A 23,030-nucleotide genomic window follows, 5' to 3' on the forward strand; every position below is an offset into this window, starting at 1 on the left:
TTAAGGCTTTCTGGGAAATGATATATAACGAATTGAAAAAGGTATTTAAATATACCTTTCTGAAGAAACCAGAGGCCTTTCTCCTGGGCATAGTCGGCCAATTGGTGCCAAAGAAAGATAGAACTTTTTTATGTACGCTACAACAGCAGCAAGAATACTCATTGCAAAATATTGGAAGACACAAGATTTATCCACGCTGGAAGAATGGCAGACAAAGGTGATTGACTACATGGAATTGGCGGAAATGACTGGCCGAATTCAAGACTAGGGAGAAGAGTCGGTGAAAGGAGACTGGAAGAAATTTAAAGACTATCTACAGAAATATTGTAAAATTAATGAATGTTAGAAGGATGTTGGATAGAAAATAAGTGGTTTCCTGCTGTAATGCTTTAAGAGATATGAAAATAATAAGGTTTCACAAATGGGTAAAGGTTTAATGGATTTGCTGAACTAACAAATTGAACTGGAATACACAAAAGGGAGGTATGAGGAGGTCTGGGGAAATAAGCGTATGGAAGATATGTTATGAAAATAAATGTGTTTTTAACTGTTTTTATTTTGTATGTTTCTTTTTATTTTTCACTTTTCCTGTTATATTTTGAAAAACTTTAATAAAATATCTTTAAAAAAAAGATGTTGGTGATAAATTGGATGTTTTGTTTTGTATAGTTTTATATTGGAAAACTAATAAAAAAATATATATATAAAATAAAGAATAAAAAATGAATGTCAGGGCCAAGAGCTTTAAGGATGTCAGAACTCATTCCATGGATGCCTTCCCAGAAAAAAAAATGAGCCATCAGTAGAGCATGATGGGATGTTTTCTGTCCTGTTTGGAGCCCCTTGGGAGTATCCAGAGGAAAGTCTCTCTCACCTGCTTTCTCTCCTCTGCCTGACTCAGGAGGAAACCTTCGGCCAGGGCCACCGCCTGGGAACTGGTCTCCGCTCCACAGTCCCTCACCCAGCTCTCCATCTCCGGGGGAAGGACAGCCAGGAACTGCTCCAAGATCACCAGGTCCAGCATCTCAGCCTTCGTGTGCCTTTCTGGCTTCAGCCACTGGTGGCAAAGGTGGTAGAGTCGGCTGCAAACCTCTCGGGGTCCTTTGGCCTCCTGGCAGCAGAACTGCCTCAACTGCTGGCTCTGCACCTCTGAGCGGAGGGTGTCCACCTCACCATGGATCTTCTGCACAGAGTTTTCCCAGAATCCCCCACTGCTCCCAGTTTGGATGGCATGGCCCCTTCCTGCTCCAGGGCCAGCTGAATCTCGATGATCCATCTGTGCTCTCAGGAAGTCTCTGAGAGATCGGAAGGAACCCTTTGGTCTTCTGCCAAGTTCTGTCTTTCTTAAGGAGAGGCGTTAGAAATCCTACAAAGCAAATACATTCTTCAGTTACGAAAGCTGTCTAATATCAGGAGAAGAAAAAGGATCCCTGAGCAAGCATGGATGAATCTTGGAGGGAACCAGGGCTGGACTGCACCACAGCCCAAACCATGAGCTATTTTATTTATTTAAATTTCTATAACACTTTATATTTTAAAGAGAAATCTCAAAGCGGTTTACAGCATATTAGATCTGTGGGGATAATTGGGGAGTTAGAAGAAGATATATTATTGAATGATATGCTTCCTAACATGCACTAGCAAGTTCCATATTCTAGCAGAGTTCCATACTGTTACCATAAAGCAGCAATGCTGCAGCAAGCAAAGGCTCTAGCAGCTCAGTCAGCTGCTTGTGGCTGCAAAGCCAAACAGGATGTTTGTGACTGCTGCCATGGAAACAAAGGGGCAGTCCATTCTCCTTATTGAGCACAGGATGTGAGCTCAGTGTGTGTCATATGACCTGTACAGGATGTACATGGGTGGAGTTTGGAGTTTCTCTCTGTTGGTTGAAGAGAGCAGACATCTTTTACTGTATGACTGCTAAAGACAGGAATAAAAGAATGTAGATACATTTCTGTCTGTGTCTGATTCCCCTCCCTGGGGATATGCAGGGAGGAGGAGAAGGAGGAGAAGCAGTTGGTGTGTGTTTCTCACAGCCTGAGGAAAATCGCCGGAACGGACCTCGTGTGTTTTTCCTGCCGGGAGTCGCCGGAGGGAGGTCAAAGGAATTCAGCTGGTGCCTAGACAGATAGGCACACACCTCTGACCGAGGCAGAATTCCAACACATACATCCCCCTTTTTTAGATTAAGCAGCAATCAGCTTGTTGCTGACTCATCTGAGTCTTACTATTAAAAATTCCTTCCTGGTAAAATCCCTTCCAAACCCTCTTAAATTAATAAGCACAATAATCTGATTCACATTAATATAAAAGTAGTTTACTCACAGATTCATTCACCTTCACAGACATATCCCTGAAGGTTTCATAACAACTAGAACTATTCCATAAAGAAGTTAGTCCCAAATGACTGCGACTAAGGAGTCACTTCTCCAAACACATAGCAACATACAAAATGGAGAAGACACACTGATCAGAATATGGAGGCCGTGTGCTCCTCCATGCTACTACAACAGACTGCACCCTCTTCAAGTCACATGGAGTGGAAGTCTGTCCCAGCTCAGGAGGAAACAGGAAGTCTTCTCCTGAGTGGTAGAAAACTTCCGCTAATGTGTCCACTGCAGGAATGTTGTACTTGACTGCAGATTCACATCCCACAAAATCAATAGAATAGAAATAAAACCATTGGAAGAAACTCAATTATATAGTCCATAGTCAAAGCAACATAGCAGAAAACAAATATTCTCTTAAAGATATCAAAATAAAACCTTACAAAGGAGGTCAACTACAGAATACATATTTAACACAGTAGGGCAGGGTGAGTCTGGGCCTCACCCCCTAGGTCAGGGGGAAAGGGCCTTTTTAAAAAGGAGAAGAACGAGGAGGAGGAGGAGGAGGAGGAGGAGGAGGAGGAAGAAGCAGCCTCTAGCTCTCCTAGAAGGAAGATTGCAATGCAAAATGTGGAGGGAAGTGAAGGGATTTCTGGGAGATGAATCAGCCTGGTTGCTCCTGCCTTCCAGTCAATGCATGAAGTCAGAACTGACTGACAAGGGAGTCATTTGTATTTTCTGAAAAATGGATGCTTGGCTCTAGTGGGGGTCCTCACCCGGGGGTCCTCAGGAGTTGCTCTCCCCCCACCCCCACTCCCCTGCTTCTGTCTCCTTTTCTTGCACTTGGACTCTCTGCCACTCTCAAGGCAGATTCCTGGGTGGGGTCCCTTTTTCTTCACTCTGAGGGCCAGGTATGTTTCTGGCCAACCCCCTGAGGGCCAAGTGGGCAGGGTCCAAAGACATCTCTCTTGAAATTTAGGAGGGTAATTTAGTATTGTTATTCAGTTAGATAGCTTAACACACAGCCACTGATGCCAAGGTCCCTGGAGGCTCAGTGAGTAGCAGCGCCCATTTCCGGCAACAATCCCTTTGGGAGAGAGAGGATGGGGTCCTGGGATGCCCTGCTCTGGGTGCGAGGGGATTGCTGCAGGGGCCTCCGTGGGGGGCTGCCCTAGGAGATGACTTGGAAACTGGTCCCCAATGCAGCAGCCAGACTATGGGCTGGGATCCCTCTCTTTATTTATTCCTGGCCTTCCTCTCCCACCTTTTTTTTTGAGGGGGGGGGGCTAGTCCACCTCCTCGTCCAGCTTTGGAAAACCATTTGCAGATGTTTCCTCTGTTGTGCAATGAGGCTGAGCGATGTCACACAGAGTTAAGGGATTCCTTTGTGTAAAGAAGGGAGATTTTTTCTAAAGGGGGGGGCGGAGGGCCAAATGAGTTTGGGATCCTCTGATCTGCAGGAAGGAGAGCGTGGCAGCCCTGGCCCCTCCCTGGCAGGACCCTCTCCTCCTCCCTGACTTGGGGTCCCCCCCCCTGCAGGAGCAGATCAGGCCCCCCAGGCCCCCTCCCCTGCTGCAGCCCTGGGACCCCCACCAGATCCCAGAGAGAGAGAGAGGAGACTCACCAGATCCCGGGAGGGGAGAGCGAGGCAGCCCTTGCAGGAGAGACCCCAAAGCAGGAAAGGACTGGGGAGGGAGGGAGGGGCCTTGACTCTGGAGGACCTGCCCCCCCTTGCTTCCTGGCCTCTCTAGGAAGGCAGCTCAGTTCCCTTTAACCCTTGCCAAGCCGAGTCTCCCCAGCTCAGCCCTCTCTCGCTTTGCAGAACCTCAGATTCTTCTTATTTCTTATGGATTTCGGGGGGGGGGGCAGCTGCCTCCCTGGCTATGCCAATGCCCAGATATCCCTTTGTGGGATGAGGCTCTTGGCTGGACTCTGAGCATCTCCCTCCCTTGGCCGGAAAGTGGAGGAGCAGCTTGCAGGGAAAAGGACCAATTCTGCAGCTCCAGCTCCAGAGACATAGCAAGGCCAGGGGGTGCCCGGTTTCACACACACCCCACACACACATACAGAATTTTTTTCATCAGTAAAAGAAGTTACACACACAACTATTTAAAATATTTAAAAATAATTACAAATGCACCGTTTGCTGAGAATCAGATTAAAATACATGTCCACATTTTAAATATCTGGATGGGCTTGCCTATACAAACATGTATTTATTTTTGCAGGCACCAAAAAGAAAAGCGGGGAAAAGAAGTGCAGGCAGGGAGTTCCAAAGTCTACCTGTGTCGCCACACTAAAACTTTGCTTTCTCACAAGTCCAGGTGTTCTACGTGGAACCGGTAACTGTGCCAGTTTTCTCAAAGCAGCTGAGTTGGGAATACATGGGGGAAGGCAATCTCTCAAGTAAACTGATCAGAAGCTGTTAAGAGCCAGCCTAGCCCTAGAAACGTGCCTTTAGGGAATTTTTTGTAAACCCAACTTTTTTCGTTAATTACCTTTCATCATCCTCAAGCACCAGCACCAGCCAATAGTCATTTTAACCACCAATCAGAAAGAAGCCGTTCCAAAGCAGTGTTGTGATGCAGAGACAGACAAGTCTTTTTTTAAAAAAATAAATAAATACATTTTTATTCAGGTTATGCAAAAAACAAACAAAGATAACAAAAGAATACAAAGTAGAATATAACATTATAAGTACTTAAGTTGTTTTTCCCTTCCCCAAACTATACAGAAAAATTAAAAAATAAAAATAAAAATAAAATAAAAAAAGAACCATCAAAAAATCATAGTGTTTTGGGCTCTACCGAGCCCTGGACTCCCCTCCACCCTTTTGGTAAGTATCAAATATCTTCCTCCATTACGTATTTGATTATTAGTCTTAAAATCAATCGCTGATAGAATTATTCTAACCCCGCCAGTTCACTTTATAAATTTGTTCCAATATATTTCCAATATTTACTCCAATTTTTCTGAAATTTCTGTTCATCTTGATCTCGTATTCTACCTGTTAGTCTATCAAGCTCGGCATAATTTACCATTTTGACCTGCCAATCATTAATGCTGGGCATGGTTTCCGATTTCCAATATTGTGCCAACATAATTCTTGCGGCCGTGGTGGCATAAAGAAATATCGTCTTATCTTCTTTTTTGATTTCTTTACCGGTCATTCCCAACAAAAAGGCTTCAGGTCTTTTGGGAAAGGTATACTTGAATATTTTTTTAAGCTCATTATATATTGATTCCCAAAAGCCTTTCACCTTGTTACATAGCCACCCAGCGGCGTAGCGTGGGTTATCAGCACCCGGGGCAAGGCAAATAATTTGCGCCCCCTAACCCGGGGCAAGGCAAGTACAGTAATTTACTCTCCCAAGCAGCAGCAGCAGCAGCAAGGCTTCTCTCCTTAATTGATTCCCCCTCCACACCGCGTCGTTTCCTGGCTGCTCCCCCCCCTTCCCCTCTCTCTCCTCCTCGCTCTGCTTGCCTTGCCCTGCCCTGCCTGAGGGCACCCTGAGGAGACTCCGCTCTCCTTTTTGACCAGGCGAGGTGGGAAAAAGGGGGGAAAGTCTCTTCCCGCCCCCTCGCCAGACTCCCTGCTCCGCTCGGCTCACTACCCAGGCGGCCAGTGGAAAGAGAGACGCAATTACCTCTCCCTCCGCTTCGCCAAGCTGTCAAAGCCCGGCAGCAGCGGCAACGGCAGCAGCAGGCGCAGCCAGACCCCCGCCAGCCAGCCAGCCCGCCCGCCCGCCCGGTTTCCTCTCCTTTTTTTGCCAGCGGCAGAAGGCTTTGCTCTCCCCCTTCTGCGACCTCCTCGCCAAGCCGAGCGAGCGCGGGCTCCCTAACCAGTGGATTTTAGTAGGGGCAGAGAGCTGCTAGTGCGAGTGCGCCCCCGCCCAAGTTGCGCCCGGTGCGGCCGGCACCCCTGGCACCCCCCACGCTACGCCACTGTAGCCACCACATATGGTAAAGGTCTCCCTCCGCCTCACCACATTTCCAGCATTTCTTATTCTTTAATCTATACATTTTCGCCAATTTCACCGGCGTATGGTACCATCTGTATAACATCTTCCAGACATTCTCTCTCAGCGCCATACATGCCGTAAACTTTATATTACTGTTCCAGAGTTCCAACCACCTTTCAAAGTCAATATTGTAGCCAAAGTCAATTGCCCACTTGATCATTGCCTCCTTCACCTCCTCATCTTTTGTATGCCACTCTAGTAACATATCATATATTCTAGACAATGTTTTGTTCTTACCTTCTACTACCTCTACGTTGAATTTTGATTTTTTATCTTCAAAACCTAAGTTCTTTTTATCCTCTTTTAGCAAATCATTCACCTGGTGGTATTGCAACCAACCAGTGAGTGAATTTTTTATCTCTTCATAAGGTCTAAGTTTGGGCCCTTGTTCTGTTTTTCTTAGAAGTTCTTCATAGGTGGTGCTCTTGTCCTCCATATTGGTTTTCCTAACCGTTAAAGCCTCTATTGGTGAGATCCACCAGGGGGTCTTCCTTTCGAGGAGATTTTTATTCCTCTCCCATACCTGGTATATTGGTCCCCTGAAAATATGATTCAGAAAGCTCCTGTGGACCTTCACCTTCTCATACCACAGGTACGAGTGCCACCCGTACCTGTTACTAAAGCCTTCCAAATCCAATATATCCATTCTCCAATTTTATCCAGTCTTTTAGCCAAAGTAGGCACGCCGCCTCATAGTACAAGCTCAAATCCGGTAGGGAGAAACCCCCTCTTTCCTTTTTATCTATCAAAATTTTCATTTTTATCCATGGTCTTTTCCCCTGCCAGATGTATTTCGCCAGGGCTCTCTGCCACTCTTTACACTGTTTTAAGCCTTTAAGTACGGGGATAGTTTGAAATAAAAACAACATTCTGGGCAGAATGTTCATTTTAACAACTGCTATCCTCCCCAAAAAGGAGAATTTCATCCTCCCCCAGATTTCCAAATCTTTCTTTATATTCCTCCAGATGACCTCGTAGTTATCCTTATATAGATTTATATTTTTAGCCATAATCCATACTCCGAAGTATTTCACTTTCTTAACTGCAGTAATTTCCGCCCTTCGTTCCAAATCTATCGTTTCTTCCTTAGTTAAATTTTTAACCAACATTTTGGTTTTATTTTTGTTTACCTTGAGTCTTGCCACCGCTCCAAATTCTTCAATTTTTTGTAAAGCTTCTTTTACACTATGTTTTGGATCTTCTAGAGTTAATACGATGTCATCTGCAAAGGCTTTAATTTTATATTCTCTCTTTCCTACTGAAATATACTCAGAGTCGCAAAGTGATTTCATGCTCTTTATTCAGCTCATAGTGGTGAGGAGGAATGAATGAAAGTCCCCTCAAAGTATCTGCCTTATATACATTATTTACACAATGGGCTGCACATGATTGGCTAATTCCGGAATTGTACTGTAAACCAATCAGGTTGTGGATTCACTTCAATCTGGAGCATGATTGGGTGGTTCCTGCCAACCAATCATACTGCTGCATTGTTCTAGGACCAATCAGACTGCTGCATTCTGAATCCTATTGTTCTAGGACCAATCAGACTGCTGCCTTTTGGATCCTATTGTTCTAGGACCAATCAGACTGCTGCAGTTTGGATCCTATTCGACTCAGTACATAACACCCCTCCCCTCTAAGTTCCAGTCCTGCCCGGGAGGTCGCATTCATAGTCCTCAAGGTACGCTGGCGGCCTACGTGTGCGTTGCGGCCTGGGGTGTTCCCTGGTCCGGGGTTCTGGTTCTGGCTCGTGTTCCAAGGATGCTGGCTGTGATGGGGCTGTTTGGTCTGGCGCAACCGGCTCGCTCAGTCGTGGTTCTGGTTCCGGTGTCCTTTCGGCCTCCCGGGACCTCTCTGTATTTACTGGTTCTGCCTCTCCTGCTGGCCCCTACTGCTCTATGGGCCTCACTGCTCCACTGTTCCCCTGGGACTCCTCTGACCTGTCCTCCTCCTCCTGGTTTTCTCCCGGGAATCGTCGCCGTATCTGGTCACAGTGGCGGCGCCAGCATTGCCCCCCATCCGTTAGCACCTCGTACGACACGGGGCCAGTGACCCTGGTGACTGTGGCGGGTACCCATGCAGGGCCTGCCCCAAAATTCTTTGCGTACACTGGGTCCTGGGCCTCGAAGGTCCGGGGGTTCCTGCCTTCCCCCACCCCTACCTCATCCTGAGCTCTATCGGGGTGAAGGCGGTCCAATCTGATTGCAAGGCGCCGACCCATTAGTAGTTCAGCGGGGCTCCGGCCAGTCGTTGAGCTGGGGGTGCTGTGCTGTGCTAGGAGGAATGTGGCAAGGCGGTACTCCCAATCCCCTTGCGTCATGCGGCGAAGGGTGTCCTTGGTGGTCCGCACCATGCGTTCTGCTTGGCCATTGGTGGCAGGGTGGAATGGCGCCGAACGGATGTGGCGGATGGCGTTCTGCGCTGTGAAGGTTTGGAATTCTCCTGACGTAAATGCAGTCCCGTTGTCTGAGACGAGAGTGTCAGGGAGCCCGTGCGTTGCAAACAGCCTGCGTAGTACCCGGATGGCTGCGGATGTAGAAGTGGATGGTACCAGTGCGACTTCCAGCCATTTGGTGTAGGAGTCCACCACTATGAAGAATGTTTTCCCCTGAAAGGGGCCAGCGAAGTCCACATGCAGGCGTGACCATGGTGCTCGGGCAGACTCCCAGGACTGGACTGGGGCCCTTGGGGGATCTGGGCGGGATTCTTGGCAGGCCTGGCAGTGTTTGACCCAGGCCTCTATCTCTCCGTTGATCCCCGGCCACCACACATAACTCCTGGCAAGGGCCTTCATTCTTACTACCCCTGGGTGTGTCTCGTGTAGGGCTGTGAGGACCCTTTTGCGGAGGGGCTGGGGAACAACGACCCTGCTTCCCCATAACAGGCACCCCTTGTGGGCCGACAGTTCATGTTTGCGGGTTGTGTAGCTGGCGAATTCTGGCCCGGGGCTGCTGCTGGGCCATCCCCTCCACACCCAGTCCAGGACCCGGGAGATGACCCTATCTTTCTTGGAATGGTGTGCAACTTCTTGTGCCTGAATGGGGCGGTCGGGAAGCAGCTCCAGGCTCATAACCTCTTGTGCAGGTGCCGGGTCGGGGCCTGTTTCTGGTAGTGGTAGCCTGCTGAGGGCGTCCGCATGGCCCATCGCCTTCCCAGGGCGGTGAATCAGTGCATACTGGTAGCTGGCAAGGAAAATTGACCACCTGAGGACACGAGGAGACAGCACTTGGGGGGTCTGCTTTTCGGGGGCAAACAAGCCAAGCAACGGTTTGTGGTCAGTCACCACGGTGAAGGGCCGCCCATACAAGAAATCATGGAATTTTTTTACTCCCTTCACGATTGCCAGGCCCTCCTTGTCGATTTGTGAGTAGTTCCGCTCGGTTGTGTTGAGTGTCTGGGAAAAGTATGCCACCGGTACCTCTCTTCCATCTGGGAGTTGGTGTCCCAGGACAGCGCCAATGCCATAGGGTGAGGCGTCGCATGCTAGCACCACCGGCAGCCTCTCGTCGAAGTGTGCCAAGACCGAGTTTGAGACAAGCAAGTCCTTGACTGCCTGGAATGCGGCCTCCTGGCGATGGCCCCACACCCAAGGGGCCCGCTTGTCCAGGAGTCTGTGTAGGGGCTCCGCTACCGCCGCCTTGTGGGGAAGGAAGGAATGGTAAAAGTTCAATAGTCCCAAGAAGGCCTGAAGTTCAGTCTTGTTCCTGGGCGCTGGGGCATCACAAATGGCCCGTACCTTGTCCCCAGTCGGGTGGACCCCTTCTGCGTCCACCATGAATCCCAGAAAGTCCACCTGGGGCACTCCTAGTAGACATTTTTCCCGCTTTACCTTGAGACCCGCTGTCTGGAAACGGTGCAGAACGGTGCGGAGGCGGTCCTCAAACTCCTCTGGTGTGGGCCCGGCAATCAACACATCATCGAAGAAGGGGGTGACGCCAGGAATCCCTTTAAGGAGAGAGTCCATTAGATTCTGGAATATGCCTGGTGCCACGCTGACACCGAATTGCAGCCGCTTTACCCTGAATGCTCCTCTGTGCGTCACAATCGTCTGTGCCTCTGCTGTTGCCTCATCTACTGGCAGCTGTTGATATGCTTGGGCCAAGTCCAGCTTGCCAAAAATTTTCGACCCAGCCAGGGTGGCAAGGACATGGCTGACCACTGGCACTGGGTATGCATGGGCCGTGAGGGCCTTGTTTATGGTACATTTGTAGTCTGCGCAGATGCGGACTGAGCCATTAGGCTTGACAGGTGTGACGATTGGGGTTTCCCAGGGGGCATTAGGTACCGGTTCCAGCACTCCTTGCTCCACGAGCCGGTCCAATTCCTCGTCTATACGGGGTTTCAGAGCGAACGGGACCCGGCGGGCCTTGAGCCTGACTGGTCGTACTGCGGGGTCAAGCTGTAGAGCAATGGGGGGGCCCGTATACTGTCCCAATTTCCCATCGAAAACCCCCGGAAATTCCTTGCATATGGCGTCCACGTCCACTTGTAAGCTAGTGTGGTTCACCCCGGTGACAGCTAGCCCCAGTGGTCCAAACCATGCCAATCCCAGTAAGCTAATGTAGGGGCCCTTGACCACAAGCAAGTCCAGTTGCCGCGTCCGCCCTCGGTATTGCACCCTGAAGGTCCCCACCCCCATTGTGGGGACCTTACGTTTCTGGAAGTCCCGGGGGTGAATGGGGCCGGCCTGAGTTTGGGACCCCCAGTAGGACACAGTTTCCTTAAGGTCCTTGCCGAGATTATGGATAGAGTTGAACCCGTGTCAAGCTCCATGCGGCATGGGGCCCCCTCTATCTGTACCTCTACATAAATTTTCTCTACGTTGGGGTGGGGCAACTGGTATACCTGGAAGTCCGTGAGCTCCGTCGAGTTGCCTTGGTGCGTTGGACCCCGGGACCTGGGGTTCTTGGATTGGTCATCTGATGCCTGGTGTCGGGTGGGCCGAGCCCGACACACCCGGGCGATGTGTCCCGATTTTCTGCACTGTCTGCACTCTGCATTGCGGAAACGGCAGGTCCTCCTCTCATGACTTTCTCCACAGCTTGCGCAGTTCCCTCCTTCTCGTCGAGGCAGCTGTGGTATGTGGGCTGCTTGAGTGCGCTGCTGTACTCGGTGCACCTCCTCCCTGTCAGATCCTGAGTCGTCGGTGAGGTCTTCATGGTGGACCCTCGGTTGGGACGGCTGGCTCGGCCGTGCCTCTTGTGTCGACCTCTCGGCAGCTTCCGTTGCCAGGGCCTCCTCCAGAGCGACCTGGAACGTTAGGTTCTTCTTAGCGTAGAGGCGTCGTTGCAGCTTCTCATCCCTCAGGCCACCGACGAGGCGGTCACGAAGCATGTTCTCCAGCTCTGAGAAGTTGCAGAACCGGGCGGCTTGGCGGAGAGAGGTCACAAACCCAGTTATGGTTTCCCCAGGGGCTTGCCGCTTTGCGTAGAAGGCATTTCGACGAGCCACCACTGAGGGCTGTGGCGAAAAGTGCCCCTTCAGCTGTTCCATTATTGTTTTGTATGGAACAGTAGCAACGTCTTCAGGCGCAAGGAGAGCCCGGGCGATTTCAAATGTCTCCTCTCCGCAGACGCTGAAGAATATTGCCCTCTTCTTGGCGTCTTCATCATCGGTGACCCCTTTGGCTTCTAGGAGGAAGGTGAAACGGGAGGCGTACGCTTCCCAGTCTCCAGATGCTGGGTTGAACGGCGAGAAGTTGCTGTCAGTTGCCATTCTGAGTTCCTTGTGTCCCGGAGCTGAAGCCTGGATACACGGTGCGAGGCAGCGGTGCGGCAGGTGGCGGTGCTGCGGTGCTGTGTGTGGCAGTCAGCTCAGCGGGATCCCACCTTCGTCGCCAGTGAAATATACTCAGAGTCGCAAAGTGATTTCATGCTCTTTATTCAGCTCATAGTGGTGAGGAGGAATGAATGAAAGTCCCCTCAAAGTATCTGCCTTATATACATTATTTACACAATGGGCTGCACATGATTGGCTAATTCCGGAATTGTACTGTAAACCAATCAGGTTGTGGATTCACTTCAATCTGGAGCATGATTGGGTGGTTCCTGCCAACCAATCATACTGCTGCATTGTTCTAGGACCAATCAGACTGCTGCATTCTGAATCCTATTGTTCTAGGACCAATCAGACTGCTGCCTTTTGGATCCTATTGTTCTAGGACCAATCAGACTGCTGCAGTTTGGATCCTATTCGACTCAGTACATAACACCTACCTTGACTCCTTTGACCTCTGTTGCCCCCCTCAATCTCTCATTGAGTATTTCCAATACTGTTATAAATAATAAAGGGGACAGGGGGCAACCTTGTCTAGTTCCTTTATATATTAAAGTAATCTGTTGTAGTGTTATTTATTACCAGTTTTGCCTTCTGTTCCTTGTATATTGCTTCTATACCTCTTCTAAATTTTTCTCCCATTCCCATCATTTCCAAACTTTTCCTTAGGAAGTCCCACGAAATATTATCAAATGCCTTTTCGGCATCTATGAACACCAGGGCCGCCTGTCTATCTATTTTCGTATCCAAGTATTCAATAATATCTATCAAATTCCTTACATTTTTTTTAAATAAATATTTATTAAGGTTTTTTTTTTATAAAAGAAATGCACAGATAATAAACAATATTACTTATATCTTAACAAAATTTCATAACTTCTTTGGACTTCCTCACGTCTCCTGCTCCCACTTACATCTTTAAAAAGTTTTTTCAAACAAATTATCATCTTGTTTACGATCTTATATCCACTCATTTAAATATAATCTAACACTTCTCCGAAAGGTTTATGTTTTCCTTAATCTCACTTGTCATCAAATTCCAGTCTAATTTTGGTGGTGGCCAATTATTTATGATCAAGCATCCTTCTTAACATTCAACCAGATTACAATATTTTTGTAAATAAATCTTAAATTTCTTCCAATCTTCTTCAATCCTTTCTTCTCCCAGGTCTCGGATTCTGCCAGTCATCTCCGCCAGTTGCATATAGTCCATCAGCTGCATCTGTCACTCTTCCAGTGTGGGTAGCTCTTGAGTTTTCCCGTTCTTAGCAATAAGTATCCTTGCAATAAGTATCCATTTGGCCTCCATATTGGGTCTTTTTCGGGCCTTAGCTTCCAGAGGGGAAAGCCACCTCGGAGTTTTGTTTTCCAATAAGTCTTTGTATTTTGTCCAGACGTTAAATACTGTTTTCCTGCTTTCCTCCTGCGATGAGGTTACATTTTAATATTTTAATATTTTAATGTTTCAATATTTCAATGTTGTATTTTAATTTTGTTTTTAAGTTGCAATCATTCATCTTGTTTTTATTACTGCTTGTAAGCCGCTCTGAGCCCGGCCTTGGCTGGCGAGGGCAGGGTATAAATAATAAAATTATTATTATTTATTATTAAAAGTCCAGGGAACATTAGATGCTTCTAATTTTTCCAATGAAGTGTTTTATTCAGTCTCACCTGCAATCATGTGTGCTGAACACACAGAAACACATACAGATAATGAAATTACTGGGAGTTACAGTCTCCAAATAAAACTCAACACATGCAAGCAGACTGATGGAATAGTACACATGATTTCCCCATCTCCTTTTTAAAAAACATTATTTTTCTTTATCTTCATGGTACAGAAGATAAATATTCAGAAAGCAATAGTTACAACAGTAAACAAAAAGTAACTTGTCCTGATGGAATTTCAGACTTTCAGCATGTCATTTGTTAAAGTTTCATTTCATTATTCTAAAACAGGCATCCCCAAACTTGGCCCTCCAGATATTTTGGGACTACAATTCCCAGCATCCCAGAGCACGGGTCCCGTTAGCTAGGGATGATGGGAGCTGTAGTCCCAAAACATCTGGAGCGCAGAGTTTGGGGGTGCCTGTTCTAAAAGACCACGATACATTTTCCCGTGAGTGTTGGGTGGATTCCTGCAACAGTTTTAACAATTTATATATTCAATAAACATTTGCCACGTGTTATAAAAGGAAGATGGATTGTGTTCCCCCACCTTCTTGATTTCCCCGGGCAAACAAAATTTAAGATACTTAAATTGTAGTGCCCAGAATTGAACACAATATTCTAGGTGGGGCCTGACCAAGGCAGAATAAATTGGTACTATTCCTGCCCTTGAACTGATTCTGCCTTCTGCCACATTGGCCTCCGCTCCCCGTTTGGTGTCGTCTGCAAATGTGATAAGCATCTCCTCAGTTCCTTCATCCAAGTCATTTATAAAGACGTTGTACAACAATGAGCCCAGGACTGAACCCTGCAGCACCCCTCTTGTCACTTTTCCCCAGGATGAGGAGGAACCATGAAGGAGTCCTCTTTGGGTTTGGTCAGTCAAATCCACCTAACAGTTACCTCGTTCAGTCAACATTTTACCAGCTTCCTCACATAAATATCACGGGCGACTATTTCCACAGCAGTCCGCTGATCAACAAACTTTCTAACTCCATCCAAAAAGAAAAAAGAAAAAGAGAGATTTCTTTGGCTTGACGAGTTTTTGAGAAAGCCATGTTTTCAACTTGTGTATGTTTATGTTCTGAAACACCGAGAAATCAGATAAAGGGCACATAATTTTTTAAAATGATGATAATAATAAGGATATTGACAAGCCGAAACATATGCAAATGAAGGCGATCAAGATGGCCTTGCTTTATTTATGCATTTATTTAATTTCTATAGCGCCCTATACCTGGGGTGCCAACTTGAATAAAATATAGAAGGGGTTTAGTAAGCCCCTCCTCGCATAATCAATACATGATGTGGGGCATGCATGCCATTTGGATGGCAATGCCTATCAACTGGGGGGGTGCCCCCCTCAAATATTTTATGAAGGGGCAAAGACCCATCATCCTCTAAAAGTTGGCTCCTGTTCCCTGCTGTTGCATTCTGAAGGCAAAGGACGGACTGGACCCTGATTAATACAATAGACACGAGGCTTGACCAGCAAGACCCTGGGAGAAAGTGCGCATTCCACTTCCTGGCCCAGGTCGTTTTTATTAACAAAAGAACTTTAACACAGCGTTTGTAAGAACCAATCAGATTTCCTCTGAGCGTTTCAAAAAATCCTCACGTGGGGACAAAGTCAGATCAGAGGAAGCCTCTTAAGTACAAAGAACTATTTTCTATTTGAGCATGCATACAGGCTAAATAAACAGGAACCAAGGAGAAATTAACAAACCCCGGTGGTTATAAACCCAGCAGTAAAAGGAAAGACAGGCATTTTACCACATCCATGGGGCAGAGATGCAGAGGCTTGTGGGATCGATCAGAAATCAAGTCAATGACCCAAGCCCAGTCAAAGTGATGCTTTCACCATTGACACAGTAGCTTTTTCATAATTCCTCATAGCAATCCCACATGACCAGACACCTACACCCACAGTTCTCAGAATGGTTTCAACATAAAATCACAATATGAAAACACAAAACCTGTAACCCCCACCGCCCCTGGCAAACAAAAGTTGAGATTCTTAAATTGTGGTACCCAGAATTGAACACAGTATTCTATGTGGGGCCAGACCAAGGCAGAAGAAAGTGGTACTATTCCTGCCCTTGATCTGATTCTGCCTTCTGCCACATTGGCCTCCGCTCCCCGTTTGGTGTCATCTGCAAATGGGATGATCATCCCCTCAGTTCCTTCATCCAAGACATTTATAAAGACGTTGTACAACAATGGGCCCAGGACAGAACCCTGCAGTACCCCTCTTGTCACTTTTCCCCAGGATGAGGAGGAACCATGGAGGAGGACAATTTGGGTTCGGTCAGTCAAATCCACCTAACAGTTACCTCATTCAGCCCACATTTTACCAGCTTCCTCACATAAATGTCGCAGAGGATTTTGTCAAAAGCCTTACTGAAATTGAGATGCAGTATTTTCACAGCAGTCCCCTGATCAACAAAGTTTGTAACTGCATCCAAAAAAAGAAATGAAAAAGAGATTTATCGGGCTTAACTTGTTTTTGAGAAAGCCCTGCTTTCAACCTGTCTGTTTATGTTGCGAAGCACCATGAAATCCTCAGATGATGGGCACATAATTTTTTAAAAATGATGATAATAAGAAGGATATTGTCAAGCTGGAACATGTGCAGATGAAGGCGATCAAGATGGTGTTATTATATTTATTTCATTTCTATAGTGCCCTATAGCAGGGGTGCCAACTTGAATAAAATATAGGAGGGGTTTAGTAAGCCTCGCCTCAGTTAAACAGTCAGAGGATGCGGTGCAAGCATGCCATTTGAATGGCTGTTCCTATGAACTGGGGGGGTGGCTCCCTCAAATATCTTTTTGGGGTGCAAAGACCCCTCAGACTCTAAGAGCTGGCTCCCATTCCCTACACTCACAGGTCACAGGACGGTTACAACATAAAATCACAGAATGAAAACACAAAACACCACCCCCAAAACCTGTAACCCCCACCTCCCCACCACATTGTAAAAGGGCATTAGATGTCAATCAGCCAAAGGACTGGTTAAAGAGATGAGTTCTTCCCTGGCGCTGAAAGCTGTATAATGACGGGTTTTGGGAACTTTGTATGAATTCTTTGATGGGAACTGAGATTGGCGCTCTGACTGAAGCTCTTTCCACATTCCACACGCTGATAGGGTTTCTCCCCTGTATGAATTCTTTGATGGAAAGTGAGACTGGAGCTCTGACTGAAGGTCTTTTCACATTCCACGCACTGATAGGGTTTCTCCCCTGTATGAATTCTCTGATGGCGAGTGAGACTGCTGCTGTGACTGAAGCTCTTTCCACAATCCACACAATGATAGGGTTTCTCCCCTGTATGAATTCTCTGATGGGAACTGAGATTGGCGCTCTGACTGAAGCTCTTTCCACATTCCACACACTGATAGGGTTTCTCCCCTGTATGAATTCTCTGATGGTAAGTGAGAGTGGAGCTATCAGTGAAGTTCTTTCCACATTCCACACACTGATAGGGTTTCTCCCCTGTATGAATTCTGTGATGGGAAGTGAGTTTTGAGCTATTCCTGAAGCTCTTTCCACATTCCACACACTGATAGGGTTTCTCCCCTGTATGAATTCTTTGATGGGAAGTGAGACCGGAGCTCCAACTGAAGCTCTCTCCACATTCCATACACTGATAGGGTTTCTCCCCTGTATGAATTCTTTGATGGGAAGTGAGAGAGGAGTTTTCAGTGAAGCTCTTTCCACATTCCACACACTGATAGGGTTTCTCCCCTGTATGAATTCTCTGATGGGAAGTGAGATTGTGGCTGTGAGTGAAGCTCTTTCCACATTCCCCACACTGATAGGGCTTCTCCCCTGTATGAATTCTTTGATGGGAAGTGAGTTTTGAGCTATTCCTGAAGCTCTTTCCACATTCCACACACTGATAGGGTTTCCCCCCTGTATGAATTCTTTGATGGGAAGTGAGATTGCCCTTTTGACTGAATCTCTTTCCACATTCCATGCACTGATAGGGTTTCTTCCCAATGGGATTTCTTTGATGGGAAGTGGAAAAGGAACTTTTCCCACGTTCAAGATATTTATTCAGCTTCTCCATTGTGGGGATTTTGTCGTGGTCACCCATGTTGTTAATTTCCAGTCCATCTCTATCTACAATGAAGAGAAATGCATTAGCACCTCAGGAAGAAATTAAGGAAGAATACTTGTTAACTCTGGTAATAGAGGCATAACACAAGTGGGTTAGATGGATGGTTTTCTGAAGGGTTGGGTGCATTAATTAACGGGGATCAACCGACATCCTTAGGGGAACCTGTGATTCGATAAGCCTGGCTCTTCTCTTGAATCGATTTTGTTTGGCTCCCATCATGGCATCCCTCCGTTTCCAATGTCAGTCTTCTCTTTGGACAACCAAAGACTGACGGGAGGAAAAACAAAAACTGAAAACCTGACAGAAGCTACTTCAACTTCCCTAACAACTCTGAAGTTTACAGTCAAAAGGGCCTGGGGAGTTCAGACCAGGCTGCTGCTTGTTTAATAAGCTGCAACGGGAGGAAGAACATTCACAGAAAAAACAGTAATTTACTATTCAAGGGTTTGGGGGGGGCGGATACTGCAATATCCAGTGTTGTAGGGGGCGCTGTTGAGTTCTGTGAATATATATGAGGTTCAACATAGAGAGCCGTTTTGAATTTAAAAACAGATATTATGATCCCACAAGGAGCCTTACCAAGAGAGGCCAAGATCCCACGATTCTCCTCCATGACGTCCTTATGCAGAGCTCTCTGGTCAGGATCCAGCAACTCCCACTCCTCATCCGTGAAACAAACAGCAACATCTTCAAAGCACACTGGACCCTAAAATAAGAAGGGAAATGTCCTACTCTGAGACAACACTGTTGTTCACCACCACTCCTTGAGCTAGGACATTGTTCCACCCCTTGGCCTCTGTCCCCACAATGCAGCTTCCCCTGACCTGATCTGGTTCCACAGCCGCTGCTTCCATTCTGTCCCCATTCAGAGATGGTTGAAGAGGTCTAGCCAGTATCACTGTGTCACCTGCAAGAGAAAAAAGGTAAGGGGGAGGCCCAGAGTGCCTTCTTGTCTCGCAGGTAAATCAGTGCATCTCAAACTACACAGGGGCCTTTGAGAAAGTCTCGCCTGCTGAGTGCATTTGGATATTTGGGTGCATTAGAGATGTTATGTGTGAAAAAATATATCTTCCCTCCTCTGATGAGTTGGAAAACCAACAGAATGAGACCAAACAGAGAAACACCACCTTCCTCCTTACCCAGTGGCCTCTCTCTGGTGTTCAGCGGAGGCCTCTCTGCCTCAGAAGAAATCTGGTCCATTTCTGCAAAGAGATCCTTTCCCTGAAAAAGAAACAAGGATTCAAAAGAGAGAATGGGGAGAAGGATTAAAAAATGAATGTCAGAGAGAATTCCGGCTGATCGTGGGAGCGAAGACAAGCGGGATTTCTCTCTGGAGAGGGAATCCAGCTCTTGGGAGGAAAAGGGGGGGTGCTGCAAGGGCGCCGCAGCCCCCCAAAACACCCCAGGGGGCAGGATCCCGGCACGGCCGTTTTGCGATTCCCCCGGCCGCCAGGTAACCTCCTTTGGAGGCGATGAAAGCAGCGGGGTAGAAAGGCAGGCAGTGGGAAGCCATTACTATCCTCCAGGAGCGAAGCCCTGAGGTTGTGCTTGTGCGCAGAAGCGATCGGCTCTCAAACACTAAGAATTCGAATTTAAAAGGACTTAAAAGGATTAAAAAATCGAAATAACAATTGGAGACAATTCGATGAGGACGAGGTTAATTCAAACGGATTTTACTTTGGCGATTAGAAATCTTTTTTATGGACCTTTAATTAACGCTAAGAGGGATGAGGAATTTAAAAAGCCTTTTTTTTTTTACAGTCTTTTTTGTGAAATTTCTGGGAACGTCGGAAATGGACCTCTGTACTTTCTACTTTCGATTACAAAAGATCTGCGTAACAGACAATTAGTGCCTCTAAGACCTTTGATGTACCTTGTATTTTTTTATGGTGGAGGGATGGATTAAGTGGTAAAGTTCTTAGAAAACAGAGGCTGTTCTCTTTCGTCATTTTTGTTATTTTTGTGATTATGGGACTTTGAGAGTGCTTCTCTTTTTCTTGGAGACTGTATTCCCCCCCCCCTTTCTTTTTTGCTTCAATTTCTGTGACGCAGGAAAATAAGCAGCGCCATTTTAATTCTCGGAAAGGGAGAATTTCTTTCTCTTTCCGATATAAATAAAAACTTTAAGGACGTTGACTTGGAGTGGATTAGTGGACTATATTTGGATATTTGGACATTTTAGATTTTTTTCTTCCCCCTTTTTCCCCTTCCCTTTCGTGGATTATAAAGTCTTCTTCCTTTGCTAAGTTTTTGTCTTTTGTTTCTTCTTAGAGGCTTGTTTTTGGAGTTTGGGATTTCTCTTTATAATTTATTTTTTGGTGGATATTTTGTCGGGAAATTGGGAATAGCCAAACAAGTGGCAAGAAGGCTATTGTAATAAGTGGGTATTTTGTAATAAGTGGGTATCCTGGCTGTTGGAGCGTGGATTGGATTAGCCATACAAGTGGCAAGAAGCTAATATTTAATATTAGGAATGTCTCATACTCAAAAAAAAAAAAAAAAAAAAGTGAGGGGGCGACACCAGTGGAAAGAAAAAGTTCAAGGCAAGAGTCAGAATTAAAAGGGGAAATAGTAAAGATGTTTGCAGAAATTAAATCAGAAATTTACAAGAGCTGGGCTAGGGGAATTTCCAGCGGCAAGAGAAAAAACTGTGAGACTCTGGGACTGACCTTGAATCTTTAAGTGTTATGGCAAATGGAAAGGAAAAAACAGATCAGCAAACTGTAAAAAAAAATTAAGGTCTGGGAGGACTTTGCAGCAACCCAGGAGAGGCTCAACACCAGGCCTACCTGCTTCTTCTGCGGCTGCTTCTGTATCAGTTCATTTAAAATCAAGAGGAATGCCGACAGAAGAAGCTTTGGCGAGTGCATTAAATAAGATAAATGATTCACTGGAACAGCTTAACAAGAAAACAGACGCGATAAATGTGAAAGTGGATGCAGCAACTACTAAAATTGACTTAAATACAGAAAGTATAAATAATTTGGGACAAAAGGTGAATACCAATACAGAAACCATCCAGAAATTGATACAGGAATCTATTCTGATACGGCAGACTGCGGAAGAAGCCAGGGAGAAAGCCGCTGCTGCTGAATGCAAAGTAACAGAACTTGAGAGAGAGAGAGTCCCAGCCTCACAGAGGCAACTCGAGGAACATAAGTTGACGCTTGCTATGATTGAACTTAAAGAAAAACAGAGGATCAGAGCCCTACCTGAATTTGAGAAGGAAAGCTTGACAGATTTTCTCACACAGGAACTCGCTGACTTTTGGGACTTGGACTTGGGCCAAGAAGAGTTTAGAATTGTGAGGGCCTTCAGACTTGGAAGAAAAGGGGAAAAAGAGAAGAACAGAACAAGAGACTGCTTGATCACCCTTCGAACTAAAGAAGAGAGAGATAGAAAAATGTTGGAATGAAGTTACAGTGGTGCCTCGCAAGACGAAATTAATTCATTCCGTGAGTCTCTTCCTTCGTCTTGCGGTTTTTTCGTCTTGCGAAGCACGGCTATTAGCATCTTAGCGGATTAGCGCTATTAGCGGCTTAGAAAAAGAAAAACAAAAGGGGAAAAACTAGCAAGAACTCGCAAGATGTTTTCGTCTTGCGAAGCAAGCCCATAGGGAAATTCGTCTTGCGAAGCACCTCAAAAACGGAAAACTCTTTCGTCTAGCAAGTTTTTTGTCTTGCGAGGCATTTGTCTTGCGGGGCACCACTGTATATGGCTTTAGTAGAAATGTTATAAGGAATTAAGTATAAATAGATTAATAGAGTATTAAAGGAAAAAATAAGGCTAGAATGTGCTAAGATAATTATAGGATAGAAAACAGAGGAAGATGGAAAGGAATTGCTGAAACAATTAGTAGAAGTGGAATACAAATAGGGAGGTGTGAGGAGGTCGCGGAAAAAAGTGAATGAACGATAAGATATTGAAATTATTTGATGTGTTTTAAATTGTTTTTGTTTTGTTTTTTTAGTTTAATGTTAGTGTTTTGTTAGTGTTATGCAGTGTGTTTTTTTGTCTTGTATTGTATTGTATGGTTTTCCTTTTTTGTAGTGTTTAAATTATTGGAAAAGGCAATAAATATTATTTTTTAAAAAAAGAAAAGAAAGACAACATAAGAAATGTAATAAATATAATGGAATATCTGACTACCAGGAACGATAAGCAAGCGATGTTAATGTTTGTGGATGCTGAGAAGGCCTTTGACAATATTTCATGGGAATTTATGTTGAAAAACTTTGAATTTATGGATATGGGTCAATCTTTCCTTAATGGTATAAGGGCGATATATACTGATCAAAGAGCGAAATGAATAGTTAATAATGTAACAACAGAAAATATTGTAATAACTAGAGGCATAAGACAAGGGTGTCCTCTTTCACCGTTGTTATTCATTTCGGTTCTGGAGATCTTTCTAAGATCAGTAAGAAGTAATGAGCTAATAAAGGGAGTGACAGTTGGTCAAAATGAATATAAGGTAATGTCTTTGCCGATGACTTGGTCATAACAGTGGAAGATCCCATAAGTAGTGTTAAAGAGGTGTTAGAAGAAATAGAACAGTTTGGTCCGGTTGCGGGTTTTAAATTAAAGAAGAAAAAGACAAAAATAATTGTGAAAAATATGGATCAAGAAATAATTGAAAAAATGCAGCAACAAATAGGGATAGAGGTGGTTAAGAAAGTTAAATATTTGGGGATTTTGTTAACCCCTAGGAGTATTGATCTGTTTCAAAATAATTACATACCAATATGAAATAAAATTAAGAGAGATCTAGAGGTGTGGGGGAGAATGAAGTTATCATTTTGGGGAAGAATTGCAACGATAAAGATGAGTGTGTTACCGAAAATGTTATTTCTGTTTCAGACTATTCCAATAATCCAAGGGGCGGCAATATTTAAGGAGTGGCAAAGAATGATTTCAAGGTATATTTGGCAGGGTAAGAAGCCAAGAATAAAATTTAAGTTACTGACAGATGCAAAAGATAGAAGAGGCTTCGCCCTGCCAGACTTGAAATTATATTATGAAGCATCGTGCCTCTGTTGGTTGAAAGAATGGATAAAATTAGAGAACACAAAATTGTTAGATTTGGAAGAATTTGATAACAGATTCAGTTGGC

At 45.6% G+C, this 23,030-nt stretch overlaps 3 protein-coding genes and 1 long non-coding RNA gene across 5 annotated transcripts in view; 1 reads left to right on the forward strand and 3 right to left on the reverse strand.

Annotated features, from left to right (window-relative positions):
* LOC309341394 overlaps positions 1–844 on the forward strand; it is a 184,469-nt gene extending 183,625 nt beyond the window's left edge. Inside the window, exon 3 of the long non-coding RNA XR_014156296.1 lies at positions 634–844. This is a non-coding gene — a long non-coding RNA (uncharacterized lncRNA). The remainder of the gene's footprint in view (positions 1–633) is intronic.
* Positions 1–23,030, reverse strand: part of LOC309340605 (zinc finger and SCAN domain-containing protein 12-like) — a gene marked incomplete at its 3' end in the record, with an annotated part of 77,158 nt that overhangs the window by 49,200 nt on the left and 4,928 nt on the right. The gene's annotated exons all lie outside the window — the stretch shown is intronic.
* LOC309340985 (uncharacterized protein) overlaps positions 1–23,030 on the reverse strand; it is a 129,957-nt gene that overhangs the window by 8,531 nt on the left and 98,396 nt on the right. Inside the window, exon 1 of one of the 2 annotated variants that reach the window (XM_081860346.1) lies at positions 875–1,314. The exons of the other annotated variant lie outside the window; for it this stretch is intronic. Within the exon in view, the coding sequence (XP_081716472.1) occupies positions 875–1,276 (402 nt within the window). The 5' untranslated portion in view covers positions 1,277–1,314. Of the gene's footprint in view, positions 1–874; positions 1,315–23,030 lie in introns of those variants that run through there. 2 annotated transcript variants of the gene reach the window in all.
* LOC309341132 (uncharacterized protein) overlaps positions 16,543–23,030 on the reverse strand; it is a 53,085-nt gene continuing 46,597 nt past the window's right edge. The window contains exon 2 of the mRNA XM_081860626.1: positions 16,543–17,919. Coding sequence (XP_081716752.1) covers positions 16,811–17,893 — 1,083 coding nt within the window. The 5' untranslated portion in view covers positions 17,894–17,919 and the 3' untranslated portion in view covers positions 16,543–16,810. The remainder of the gene's footprint in view (positions 17,920–23,030) is intronic.

The sequence above is a fragment of the Podarcis erhardii genome (genome assembly GCF_964252035.2).
Source record: "Podarcis erhardii genome assembly, chromosome: 4".
Taxonomy (NCBI): domain Eukaryota; kingdom Metazoa; phylum Chordata; class Lepidosauria; order Squamata; family Lacertidae; genus Podarcis; species Podarcis erhardii.